Source organism: Calidris pugnax, unplaced genomic scaffold, assembly GCF_001431845.1.
Source record: "Calidris pugnax isolate Ruff unplaced genomic scaffold, ASM143184v1 scaffold19, whole genome shotgun sequence".
In the NCBI taxonomy this organism is placed as follows: Eukaryota; Metazoa; Chordata; class Aves; order Charadriiformes; family Scolopacidae; genus Calidris; species Calidris pugnax.
In genome coordinates this window covers 4,123,424-4,136,798 of record NW_015090775.1, presented here as the reverse complement: position 1 = coordinate 4,136,798, position 13,375 = coordinate 4,123,424, and the positions used below count along the sequence as shown (strand labels likewise).

General features: G+C 37.9%; 1 protein-coding gene across 6 annotated transcripts in view; it reads left to right on the top strand.

Annotated features, from left to right (window-relative positions):
* Positions 1-1,565: 1,565 nt before the first annotated feature.
* The window catches only part of SLC39A12 (solute carrier family 39 (zinc transporter), member 12), a 35,071-nt gene continuing 23,261 nt past the window's right edge, over positions 1,566-13,375 (top strand). Inside the window, exons 1-6 of one of the 6 annotated variants that reach the window (XM_014945755.1) lie at positions 1,681-1,708; positions 2,823-2,941; positions 3,066-3,218; positions 7,093-7,374; positions 9,837-10,044; positions 13,169-13,371. In XM_014945755.1, coding sequence (XP_014801241.1) covers positions 3,150-3,218; positions 7,093-7,374; positions 9,837-10,044; positions 13,169-13,371 — 762 coding nt within the window. In that variant the 5' untranslated portion in view covers positions 1,681-1,708; positions 2,823-2,941; positions 3,066-3,149. Of the gene's footprint in view, positions 1,709-2,822; positions 3,219-7,092; positions 7,375-9,836; positions 10,045-13,168; positions 13,372-13,375 lie in introns of all 6 variants that reach the window. The other 5 variants (XM_014945761.1, XM_014945777.1, XM_014945747.1 and 2 more) reach the window with 5 other exon arrangements.

Here is a 13,375-nt window from a genome sequence, read left to right as displayed (position 1 = left end):
ACTGAACTTTTCCTTTTTTTACCAACGCTCTGTAATATAAATGTTAATATGAGTATTATTATGTAAATTTCTCCCAGCAGCTTTTAACAGTTATAAATCATCAAATGTGTTTTTAAACATTAGCTTCTCTCAATGAATTGAAACAATTCACCCTCTGCACTTTTTAATTGGATAGAATGAATTCATAGTTTCAATTTTTAATTATACACAAAACACCAAATTATATACAGATAGAACTATTATATGTTTGTTTGGAGATTGGGCAACCCCTGGAATTAAATGCTGGAAGCTATTCCCTCATTATCTGAGGAATTATTTTTATTAGTGGAACAAATCTGGACGTAGTTAGCTTTGTTTCAGAGAGCAAATTATATAAAAGCAAGAGGAGATGCATATTATCATGTGTTTCTGCTTTTCAGTCATTCATATAAAAATAATTTTTTGAGATCAAAATTTCTGTAATTCTTGTTTGCATAAAGTTGCATATTTGGCAATGTTAGTTTGATAAATATCCTTTGTAATTTATGAAGTAAAATAAGGGGTAAGTTGATACAAATCTATGGGTATGTTTTGTGCTTGAGAATCAAATAGTAGGGCTCAGCTCTGATCATAAAAGAGTTTATACAAACTTCCATGTACTTGTACTTCGTATTTTTGAGAACATTTGATTACATTTTGCACTCCTCTTAAGCTGCTTTTGTCTGGTTTTTTTTTTTTTTATTTTCTTTATCAGTTGGCCTTACTAAAACAAGGCAGTTCCCTTTGAGTTCACCACCTTGTGGGAAATATTACTGGTATTTTAGAACCCTGGATTTTTTTTATCAATCTAGCTTTAAAGAGAATAATGACATTTCTATTACTACAGGCTCATTGCTTCACAGGATTTGTTGAGCCAACTGAGATGCTAATTCTTCGCTACCGCACAGAAGTTTTGGAAGGTGGGAGAGTGGTGTGACTGGTGTACCTGTTGCTGTGGAAATCTGTCAAATTGTGACAGACTGCAGTAACTTCCAGTGCAATAATATTATCGTGGCGTGGGGATGTAAATGTCGACTTTATAACAACAGCCCTCTGGAAAATCTGAGGGGGGTGGAAGAAGGTGGTTTTTTCACCAGAGTCGGAGCTATCCCCGCTTCTTTAATTGGTGCAAGTGTGGCACAGAACAAGCAGGGAGGAAAGAGGCCGTTCTCTATGGACAGTGTTTCCCAAAGAAAAATATCATTTTTCAGTTGAGGTACCTGAAAAGATTATATTTACAAAAAGAAGAAATGTCTTGATGAAAAAAAAGAAATTCAGGTTTGTATCATAATATAGTAATGTAGAGAACAGTTAGTTTGCTTGCACTTATTATCCTTCATAATGAAATACATTCTTCAATAGATTTTATACATCCTGCACTGCTAAAATAAAGTAGAGACTGTTTACATAAAATAAGTACTAAAATATGTGAAATACATTCAATAACGTGATGCTTGGAACTTGCCAAGAAGAACATGTACTAATTCCTATCCACCTCCATTGTTACCTTAAGAGCAGCTCTCTCCATAGCAACTGAAAACTTTTCAAGGCAGCAATAAACTAATCCTCTTCAGCTTCCAGAGCACCATCAAGGAATTTTAAAAACATTGGACTTCCAGCAGCTAAATAGTTCTGAGGATTCAGCAGGCCACAAAGCTAGATACACAAGCAATCTTTTTCCCTTCAGAAGGTAAGAAAATAATGTTTAGAAATAAGTGTATCCTTGTAACAATGATACATATTCCTAACTGCTAACAGTGAAATATATCAAAACACTGAAAGGTTTCCTAACATCTAAAAACATACTAACCTTTATCTGAGTGAATGCCAAATTGAATTCAGCAGGTTTTTTTGTCATTTTAAATACTTTGTTAGCAGAGGTTCCTTTAAAATAAGACCCAGATGTATCCCATTAACACCGTTAAAAGAAGCTGAACTTATGTGTGGCTGTTTAACACGTGCATTATCATCTGAAAATGTATGTCACTGCCAGCATCTGCCCATCAATAAAATGAAAGTCTCTTTGTGGAAAGCAGAAGTTAAACTCTTTTATGTTTCTTGCACTTCTATATCAAGAAAGATTATTGTAAATGCAGAGGCAATGGTGTAATAGGAAGGACAGTGACAAGACACATTTACAGTACAAAATATCTTTTGCATCTGGAGTTAACAAGTTAAACTTGGTCCTTTTGGTGTGTTTGTCTTGCTTATTCACTGAGTTTTATGAATAAAATTATGATCTCAGTTTTGTAACTCCTTGATCATAAAATATCAGTAATTTTTAAACTCATTCTTGTTTTGTGTTGATAGCTGGAGTTCAGTAATGTTGGTGAAGTATTTTGAAAATAAAGCCTGCTCTATATCATTGCTGTATAACATAATTACTGCCCTTTCGTATCAGAATTAGGCTGGTGATCTTTATTTACAGCTATTTTTGCTACTAAAAACCTGTTTCATAATGGAATGAAAGTGAAAGCTATAGTATTTTCCTGTTCTTACTGAAGAGGATTATTAGTGAATGCAATAACATAGCACTGAAATGAAAACCATACACTTTACTTTTACAAGAAGGGAAAGGCACTTTGAGTCAACCTCTTGATGGTAATTCTGCAGAAGTTTTAAGGCCATGGTTGTCTTAGTTTCCTGCTGTTCTGGGCTGTAAAGTCCTTACAGGCTCCCTGTTGTTCAGAAACAGCTTGTCACTGCAAATCAGCTTAGCCGACCAATTAATAAATCCTTTCAAACATATTGCATTCACACTAATTAAAGGGTTGGGGTTTTTTTTTTTCCCCTTTACCATTCAGATTCCTCAGGTTTCAAGTTTAAGCTGTGAAGTGCAAACAACAATCCGGCATTCAATGCAGATCACGCACTGCAGGAAGAGGAGATGTGTTTTCTGACCAAGCGTCCAGCTCTTGGGGTGGTATGTTCTGCTTTCATATTCAGCGTGCTCGTTGCTGAAGGACAGCCTGGGGAAGAGCCTGGGCAGGATGGCAGCTATGCTCCCAGCAGAGGCTATCTGATGGAAGTTTTACGCCTTCTTTCAGCTGACAACACTGAGCTCCACGTGAACCACTCACGAGAACTGGTCCAAATGTTACTGGAGAGAGCTGAGTGCCCACAGCGGATTTATGGCACGCAAGAGGATTGTAATCTGGTTAGTGCTTCAACTAATGAGGAATATCTTTACAGGATCGTCAGTGAGTTCTAAAATTATTTATTAGAGTGATACTCTTCTGAGTACAAAACCTAAACATGTAAAGGGCTTGTTGTTGCAGCAAAAAATTGTCCCTGCTTTAATTGTTTCATTCTGAATTACTAATATTTATTGTTTGAGCTCATGATGAGATATTCCAAACATGACAGACATTCCTTAAAAACGCCATGCTTCAGTTGCATTGCACTAATAATTTTCCTTTAAAATTTGTCAAGTGTTTATTTTCCAACAAAGATTTTTCTACTTTACACTGATCTAACTATAAAAGCATGAGCTTGTATTTGGGACAGAGGATTTCCACTGTGGAGAGACATAGGTAAAAATTGGCGACTAGTTCTGCCCCCCCTTTTTTTTTTCTTCTGGATTTTAGTTCATAAATATAAAACCCAGACAGGATTCTCTCAGATTTATGTGCCACTTCACTGAAATATTAAAGGTTTAGGGGAGCGCTTTGGTAAGCAGGTCAAGTCAGGGAAAATCAAAGGCAGAACAATGAATCTATAAATCCCAATTGAAACTGGAAATAGTCCAGGGTACAGCTTCACAGAAGGTTTGGTTGTCTAGTTGAGTTGAGAATATTTTCAGAACTGATTCCTGATTTGACAAAGAAAGAAACAAGTGTAAGACGACTGTAGGTTCTGGTAGGACGGAGACAGTGGTAAGCAAGCAACTTAGCTGAAAGGGACTACAAAGGGCTTGGTCAGTCTTGTCTTTAATTAGTGTTACTCTAGCTCTGGCATTTTTCAGTGATCTGTGTATGGCAGAGTGTCACTTTGTATCAGAATTATGAGGATGGTCAGAAAGGTGAATGCTTTCACCATATACTAGTCTTGGCAATTTGCCAAGCCGACGAAGTGGAACGAACTTCTTCTCCTGAGCAGTAGACAACTACTCACTTAATTGGTCCTTTCTTCAAAGTCTCATCTTTTTCATATGAGCCCCAATGCGAATTTTCCTACATAGATAATGTATGTGGCTGTTATTCCCTAAATGGGTAATTTTTGTGAAGGAGACGGTTGTGCAGTTTTTCTCTTTGCACATATAGGCAATATATATGCACCATACATGGTCCCAGATCCAAAGCTGAGAATCTATTAAGCAGTAACAGTTATAGAGTCCTCCTAAACTTCACAAAACAGGGGTCTAGGCCTTCTTGTTCTCCCCTTTTGTTTGGCTTCTCTGAATTGCTGTATTTTTTTCTTGTATTTGGGATGTATTTGTGGAAAGCATGCCCACTGTGTCCTTGGATGGAAAATATCTAAGTGAAACTTAGCTGGGGCTTTCTTTGGTCAGGACTTGCAGCCTATTTAGGCTTCATCTTGGAAATTTCCTGTGGGAGGAATTTGAGGACTTTCACCATATCCAATATTTCTGAGTGCTGGATGTGTCAGTAACACTGCAGACATCCACTGCCATGAACACAGTTGTCCATAGGAAATCCATGAGAGAGAGATGGCATCATTGCGCTGTGCTGAAATCTTCCAAGATGATTTAATACGATTTGGTAAAACTAAGGTAGGAGAAAGCCTGCGAGAAGCACTGTCCTCCAAGATCGTCAAAATTTGAAACAGAATGCCCCACCTTAGCTTGGCATTTTCTTTCCCATACTTGTTGGGACTAACAAATTGATTTCAGACTCAACATTCCCTTCTAAACCCAGGATTCCAGTCATACCACATGACTTTGTCTTCAGATTTTTTTATTTTTTTTTTCATTTTTAATGATGTCTCCAATGGGTATTTAAAAGCAGTGAAGTTTAACACTTTTTTAGATCCTTTTTTGAGATTATTGTTACATATTGGGCCCAAGAGTATTTGAGCAAGGGCTGGCAGCTATTGAATGGCATCTAACACTTCTTTATCTACTAAGCACGCAAAAATCATATATTTATTGCAGTGGTAAAAGAATTTTCTCTAACTTTTTGTCTCTTAAACAAAACAAACTCAGGCTTCAGTGCCTGAGGTTCAAAGTTAGCCTCTTTTTTATAGCAAATAAGCATTTCTAAACCAGGGCCATGCAGATGGTTATGTCTGTAAAATATTAGTGACAGCAAAATAAACAAAGATGAACCAATTTATATCCTCTTGATATCTGCTCAAGGGTCACTCTCTATGGGCTACCCATATACTGAGGAGTAGCTGCATCTTTTAGAAAGCACCTGCGTCTTTCCAATTAGCAATTGCCTTTTCAGTCATCCTCCTTGCAAGAGCAAACAACAGCCTTACTGATTACAGTTTATCCTCACTGGGTTTTGAAATGTTATGGAAGTCTTTGAAAATCTTCTGCTACATGCAGTATGTTTATTGTATTACTATTGAGTGTTTGAAAAGGCTGGTTGACTAACTTGAGGTCTTTTGGGACAGAAAACAAAATATCTGTATTACTCTTAGCCCAAATAGTAATGCTCAGAGACATGCATTAGAAAATGTTAGAATTATAGATCTTGGTAGACAATGTAGGCAGGGCACAGTGGACCATACTGTACTCTATGAGTATAAATATTTAATTTGGTGATTATCTTCCACAGTTTTTTGGGTTTTTTTTTTAAGATTAAGTATTAATGAGAATTGTTGCTAGAATTATTTCAGTTAAAAAGTAGCAGCTCTCTCAGATTCTCCAAGGAACATTGGTTTCTGAACAAGACAGTGTGTGTTTGATTCTACTCAGCTTCTGTGTAGGTAAATGAACTAGGATACAAGGTGAGCTACACCAACCAACACGGCATTTTTTGTAGCCACAAACAATTCAGTCTGATAAACTAGCTTCTGTCTGGATTCATGAATTTATTAGAGTGCAGTTTTGATCCTCCCATAGTACCTTCATATGTTGTAGTTTCTTCTCTGAAATGTACAGTCTGGCTGCACTACCGTAATAGTTGAGATTAGCTGACATGCCTATAACATGCTTGGAAAGGAGCCAGTTGGGGAAAAAACAGCTACACAGTGAGTGACAATAGTTACAGGATCTCTTCAAGAAAGATTCTTGACTCTGGAATTCAGTATCTTATTTCCCATAGTCTGACATAGAACTCTATTAGTCTTCTTGTCTAATTTTAAAGAATAACTTTTGCTTGAACTGGCAAAAGTTTCTGTAAAGTGTCATTGTATCAAGAAAAATGGAGAGGTTTGTATATACATATATATACACACAGACACATATATGTATTAAAAATCTGTGCTCAGATAGAAAGCCTGCACGGGGTGATTATATCATGTCAGTACCTCTGGAAATGCATTTTGAGGACTAAATGATGTTGAGACCTTATGCGGGCTCTCTGCACTGGACTGAATTGCTCCGCTTAATAAAATTAGTTGAGTAAAAATAAAAATAGCTGTATAACTGCAGGGTCAATCAAGTCTCTAAACAGTGCATTGAGTATGATAAAACTTTGGTTTACATACCGTAATTAACTGTAGTCCAGATGTGGTCTTTGTCTTACCATATATAAACTTGCATAGAATACACCAGTGAAAAGATGAGTAGCCCTAGCCCTTATGTAACATATTTATAACCAGAAATAAAATCTGTTTAAGGCAGTGGAAAACTTTCAAATCTCTACAATGATTGATCAGGTTATTCCAATTTTCTAGTAAATCTTAAATCCCTTGGATACTTGGCATTTCTTAAAAACAGGAGGGGCTTTGGAAGGACCACAGTGTGATCTTGCAGCCACAGAACTGCAATGAATTACCTGCAGCTTCCTCCTGCCATTCCATCAGCCTGCACCTGTGTAGGCTTAGGTTTGATCCCTTAAATATAAGAGTTGAATTCTCATATTCTCCTCTCTAATTATATTTGCAGATGACTGGCAATGTGTTATTTGAGTTGAATTTCTATTTATTTTTATTTTTTCACAGTGCCTTGAACCCGAAGCTTTGTTACTAATAGCTGGTGGAGATTTAGAAGATCGTCTCAGTGAAGAAGTATTTGAGAGAATTTCTGTTATTCTTCTCTACTACATTCTTCATAATACAGATGCATGTTCTTCAGAACTCAGCTTGAAAAATAAGGATTATAAATTTTACCTACAGAGTATGCTTAGTTTAAGACATGATGAAGACTGTTATTATTTTTCACGGAATGAAACTGAAGATATTTTGGCTGCAGTAAAACAACATTTTAAAACTTCTGAAACCCAGGTAAAAAAAAAAAAATAAGTAAAAAATAACTTCATGTTTATTGCTGATATAATGCCTTTAAGCTAGTTCAGACATTTTGTCGTTATAGTGGTCCTCCAAAAAAACTGTACATGACAGTTTGAGAGTGTAGGCTGAACCCTGGTCTTTTGTTGTACATGGTGTTTAATAGTAGCCTTCCCTGTGACTAGCTTTTGGTATGTGCTACTTACCACTTCCACAGAGTCCACTGAGATGGACTGGGGAGATAGAACATAGTAGGGACCATTCCTAATAGGAAATGAAGATGCAGTTGCCCTTCTTAGCGGGGATGGTTGAGAGCATAGCTGTGTAGGTGCAAAATCTTGCACTTGGCTTCAAGGACAGAAGATACTGTCTTATCTCTTGTATTTATTAGTGTAGATATACTAGTAGTGATTGTATTTAAAACAGAACAGCTCCAAACCAGATCTGGCTGTATAGAAGAAATAATGAATCATTCTGCTGTGATGAGATCCTTGCCAGGCCCTGCATTTCCATGTCCATCCAAAGCACGGTGCAATAAAGAATCTGTCCAAAGATAGGAGGGTTTCCTTCAGTTGGGACACATACATTTATCACCAGTTATCTACCAGCATGAATATGGCTTGTAGAAAGAGTGATACAGATAAGCTTACATTTAAAGTTAAAAAATGCATATTGAGTATATTGAGGTAAAAACATCCTTTATAAGTCAGAAAATGGGCAGCACGTTTTCTCACCAGTTTTTATTGTTCCTTATCTCAAGTAGGGTGTATAAATAATAGAATTACATTGTAGAATTCACAATGTAAAGAAAAACTGTTTTCATTGTAATGGGCAATAAAATAAGTTTTTGCCAGGTTAGATAACTCCTAAAGTACAGGCTGACCTGCTGTGAGAAGCCCCTTCTCAATATACAGTTAAATTTGGTTTATTGCAAAGTTTGAATTTGCCCTTTTCTTTTTCATTTCGTTACATTTTAATTTCCACCATGCTTTTCTCCACAAAGAGAAGATGGCTAGGAGTCCTGGCCATGCTGCAGAATGCTGAGGGCCTCCAGTTCCTCTTTCTGTGTTCTTTGTGTAATCGTTTCCCATCATAAATTATTCATTGACCAGTGCTTTTGGTTCTGAGTCTTGGTGAACGTGCCGACTTCCAAGAGCTCCAATGGTATCTGGGCAACTGTAAAGAGGCATGGGTGGGTATTTGGCGTGTGAAGATAGAGGAACAATCCATAAAGTGCTTTACTGTGTGGTCTGTTTGTTTATGCTGGCAGTATAAATAGTTGTCGAGCCTGTTCAGCAACTGAGACTTCTCTGCTCATTGACATGAGGGAAAAGGTTGTGTTTTCTTTTAAGAAAGGTACTCAAAACATTCTAGACTGTCCAATGCTTAGAATCACAACACTTGACTTATGGAAAAGGAACAATGATGCAGGGTAGTAACAGAACAAAAGCCTTTTTAATGGCTTCTTATATGTTTTGGTTTCACAGAAAATATCCTTTTCACAATCGTAGCACCCAATATATTATTTGAAAGGAGAATGAAATTTTGGGTGGTGGAAATTTAAGTGTGTAATGGCTGGACAGGAAAAGAAATGCCAACGTTCTGTCTGCAGTGTTTAAGGCGTATATAGAGAGAGATGAGTATGTGTAAAATAAATTATTACTATACTGGCTCATCTAGTTGACTTTTCAATTTAGTTAATATGAGTTAGAGACAAATGAACTTAAATACTTTTTTTGCCTTTTTTTCCCCCCCTCTCAAATCCCTGTATCTGCAGTGATAATAAACAAGAAAGGCAGAAATGGAACAAACCAGGGATAAGTTTCCAAGTAACTGAGAGAGCTGTACCCTGGTCCCTCACTCCGACCCACACACGGGGGTGTACACGACTATCAGCTGCTCCTGTTTGGTCACCCAGCAGGGAAGCCACCCTTTATCTGCAGAATTATATCTTTCCACATTGTCTCCAGACAACTGCCCCAGAATAAATTATTGACTCCATTTCATAGGAACTGAAAACATTAAAAGAATTCTTTCTGAGGTTTGAGATGAGGAGTTACAAGTCTGTATTATTTGAGTCAATTTCTTGTGCCTTAACAAAAATTCCTCCCTTTTCTGCCACTTTTTGAAAGTAGATGTAGATGCAATCGAGGAGGACACAGGGATAATAGAAACAGCATGACAACACCACTAAGTAAAAATAGCCTGAATGAAGGACTATATTTCTTCCCCGTCAGACACTGAGTAAAACTTCAGGCTTTTTTATTTTGTGCCTATTCTCCTGAAAATGTCCTCTGCTCTGCATTTGCTGTCCTGATGTCAATTGCAGCTTTAATCTTAGTATTTTTTCTACTCTGGCTGTCTGTGAAAGTGTTCTCTCCAGTTTCTCCTCCTGTCACTCTGATTATTTAAATGGAGGTGACCAGGGCTGTCTTCATGCTGTTTTCTCCTGATTTCAGTGTGTTGATGTGAGTACTCTGGAGAAAAATGCTGATATAATGGACAGAGATGGTGCCGATGAAAACACTCTTCCGCGCCTGGCTGCTTTAATCATTACTCTGGCTCTCCAAGGAGTCTGTATGGGGAAAGCAAGTTTGCCCTCCCCGGAATTCTTTATAAAATATATTTTCAATTCTCTAAACAGTACCACTGAGCTCCACGTGACAGGTAAGGTATTTATTCATCTCTCATTGCCTTTTGGAACGCACATTTGATGTAAACTGTCTTTAAATGCCTCAAGGACTTCTTGTATTTAATTTTAGAATTAAATGCCATTTCATTTTAGAGCTGTTAAGTAGTAACTTCTACATTTGAAAAAAAATTTAAATAGATAAAATTAATACATTTAAATAAATTTAAAATACACTCCTTATTTTGGTAGTTATCTGAGAGGTATAAAAAAATTTACTGAGATTATTAAATGTGTATCATCACATTAATTTATTACTTAATTGCTCAGCACAGTCTGAACTATCAAGGGAGCTCTGAGAGTGGGAATATAGCTGTGAGGGCAGAGTTCATTGGTGCCTCATTTACATTGCTTCTTTCTGCAGATCTTTATACACTGCAAGACTCATTTAGGGGTAGATGGGATAATTCATGTACGGTGGCCAGATTAGTCATCTTAGTCGCTCACACCTGAGAGTAGATGTATCCTCGGAAGAGATGAAATAGACTGTTGTCAGAGAGAGTAGTGACCAAACACCCTCTGCTATCTGCCTGAAAACATCTTTATGGTTTGTGCTTCCCTACCCATTTTCTGATCTTAGTACCTAGTCAGTGAGTTTGGAACATGCAAAGTCCGTTTTCTTCAGGAGCTCTGTTGCTAGACGGATCAGGAATGATACTTTACCATAAATAAATAGAAGTATAGGAGAGTTCTCATGGTCCAAAATAAATAAATAATAAATAAAACACAAGTGTTGAGTTCTCTGCAGCTGCTAGTAATTTCTGTAAAAGGTTCTGCATGCTTAGCAATTTAAGAAGCTAAACCATCAACTCAGGGGCCTACTATGGATTTAGAGGTTTATTATGAGACATCTACTTTTTCTTGTTTGCTAAGAGCAACATGTTACAAGCTTTTCAAAACACTTTCAAGAAGTTACATGAAGTATGGGTTGAAACAGCTGAAAAAGTTGAATTAAGCATAGGTAAAAGCATTTTTACCACTCTTGCACTTACTTACACAGAAGTACATGAGCCAGCAACATGTGCTGGCAGCACAGAAAGCCAACCACATCCTGGGCTGCATCAAGAGAAGTGTGGCCAGCAGGGCCAGGGAGGTGATTCTGCCCCTCTGCTCTGCTCTGGTGAGACCCCACCTGGAGCTCTGTGTCCAGCTCTGGAGTCCTCAGCACAGGAAGGACATGGACCTGTTGGAACGGGTCCAGCGGAGGGCCATGAAGATGCTCAGAGGGATGGAGCACCTCTGCTGTGAGGACAGACTGAGAGAGCTGGGGCTGTTCAGCCTGGAGAAGAGAAGGCTCCAGGGAGACCTTAGAGCAGCCTTCCAGTAGCTAAAGGGGGCCTACAGGAAAGGTGGGAGGGACTCTTTGTCAGGGAGAGTAGTGACAGGACAAGGGGTAATGGTTTAAACTGGAAGAGGGGAGATTTAGATTAGATACCAGAAAGAAATTCTTTGCTGTGAGGGTGGTGAGACACTGGAAGAGGTTGCCCAGAGAAGCTGTGGCTGCCCCATCCCTGGAGGGGTTCAAGGCCAGGCTGGATGGGGCTTGGAGCAACCTGGTCTGGTGGGAGGTGTCCCTGCCCAGGGCAGGGGGGTTGGAACCTGATGATCTTTAAGGTCTCTTACCACCCAAACAATTCTATGATTCTGTGCTTGAATCACAGAAGCAAATAAATTTTAAAAAAAAACAAAACAAAAAAAACAGAACAAAATCCTCAGGCCTAAACTTGGACTCCTGGATTATACTTTCATAAACTGGTTTTGCAGCAAAACCCTTCCTTTAAAATTGCCAAGCCAGATCTTCTAAAATAATTGACTCATAAGAATGGATGGAGCCATCTGGGCAGAGTGCTACTAAATAGCTATATATGGTGAAATTCAGGCCACAGTAAAGACAATAGCTAGATTTTATGGTTGGTGGAGTTAGGGTGTCCTTCAGAGAAACAAAAAAATATTTGTAACTGGTTTGTTACAATGTATGTATATTTTAAGCCTAGGCTAATAAAAGTGTCCCTTTAAATTTATTTAAATTCATAATAGTAACTGCAGGAAAGAGCAAGGAACTGACAGCATGGAAAAAAAGAAAATTAGAGTTGACTACATTTAGAATACAAACCTAGCTTCAGCTCTATTCAGATCCACGCAAGACAAAGAAAGCAGACAAACATGTTATCCCGAGACTTTTTGTAAGATTTAACATTAAGATTATACCATTTTCTTTTTCTGAATAACAACATTAAAAAATAAAGGAATATCACATGGAAACATACTTAGTCTCATTGATCTAAATTCCTTTGAAATTAATTTGGGGACTGTTTTTGTTCCCAGTGGACAAACTCAGGTTTACAGAAACTGTCACTATGGCTTCATCTCGAAAATGCAGGGGCAAAGGAAGGTGAGGTAGGACAGGGTAGAGCATGCCCCCTCGTATAACCAAGCCTTTCACCATTGCACTCAAGTTGTATCATGGGATACATCCCTCACTGTCTCAGGTTTGCACCAGGGGTCTTGGCTCTCTCCTCCTTGATTCAGACCTGCAAACAGGCATGCCTTCAAACTAGCAACTTGCCTAAAGGAGAGAGAAAAGCCGCTGCCCTGTGTTCCCCTTCTGAAGCGTGAAGGATAACATACCATCTTGATGATGGCTTTCAGGACACTCCACAAAGGATCTGTCTTCCTGGTCTTTCTGGACTATCAAAATACCTGTCCATGGCATCTTAGCATGGTATTCCATTTACACAGGAAAATTTTAAGAACGGTGAAGCTATTTAGCAGTAATTTTTAGATAACTTTGGCAGAGACTGATGATTAAAAGGAAGATGATTTGCCTTTCGGTCACATCTTTTTTCCTCTGAAATAGTCGTAGGCAAAACACCTGAGTGTGGAACTGTAAAGAAGGGAAGGCTGAGTATGTAGGTGCCTTGAACTTTGAGAGGTATTAAGTGTAAATTACCTACAGTACCAAATGGTGGAGAAAAAAAAATATTAAAATGAGGAGTCAAATTAATGTTAAAACTGACAAAATTTTGAGAATTACCTTTGATTTTATCTTTTTAAATGTGTATTTTCCGAGGCTAACTTATCTGTTTTCTAATTAATTACTAGAACTAGAAGAACTCCTCAATGTGCTTACCGCCAAAAAGACTTGCACTGTAAATGGACAATTCCACAGTCACAAAAGAAGACGTTATAGTATGGCAACCAGAGATATTGGAAGCAGAAATATTCCAGTTAAGGCAAACAATACAAAAGGAGACTATCTGAAAGGTTATTTTGAAGACCGTGAAAGGAACACAGATTGGGATCAGGTTA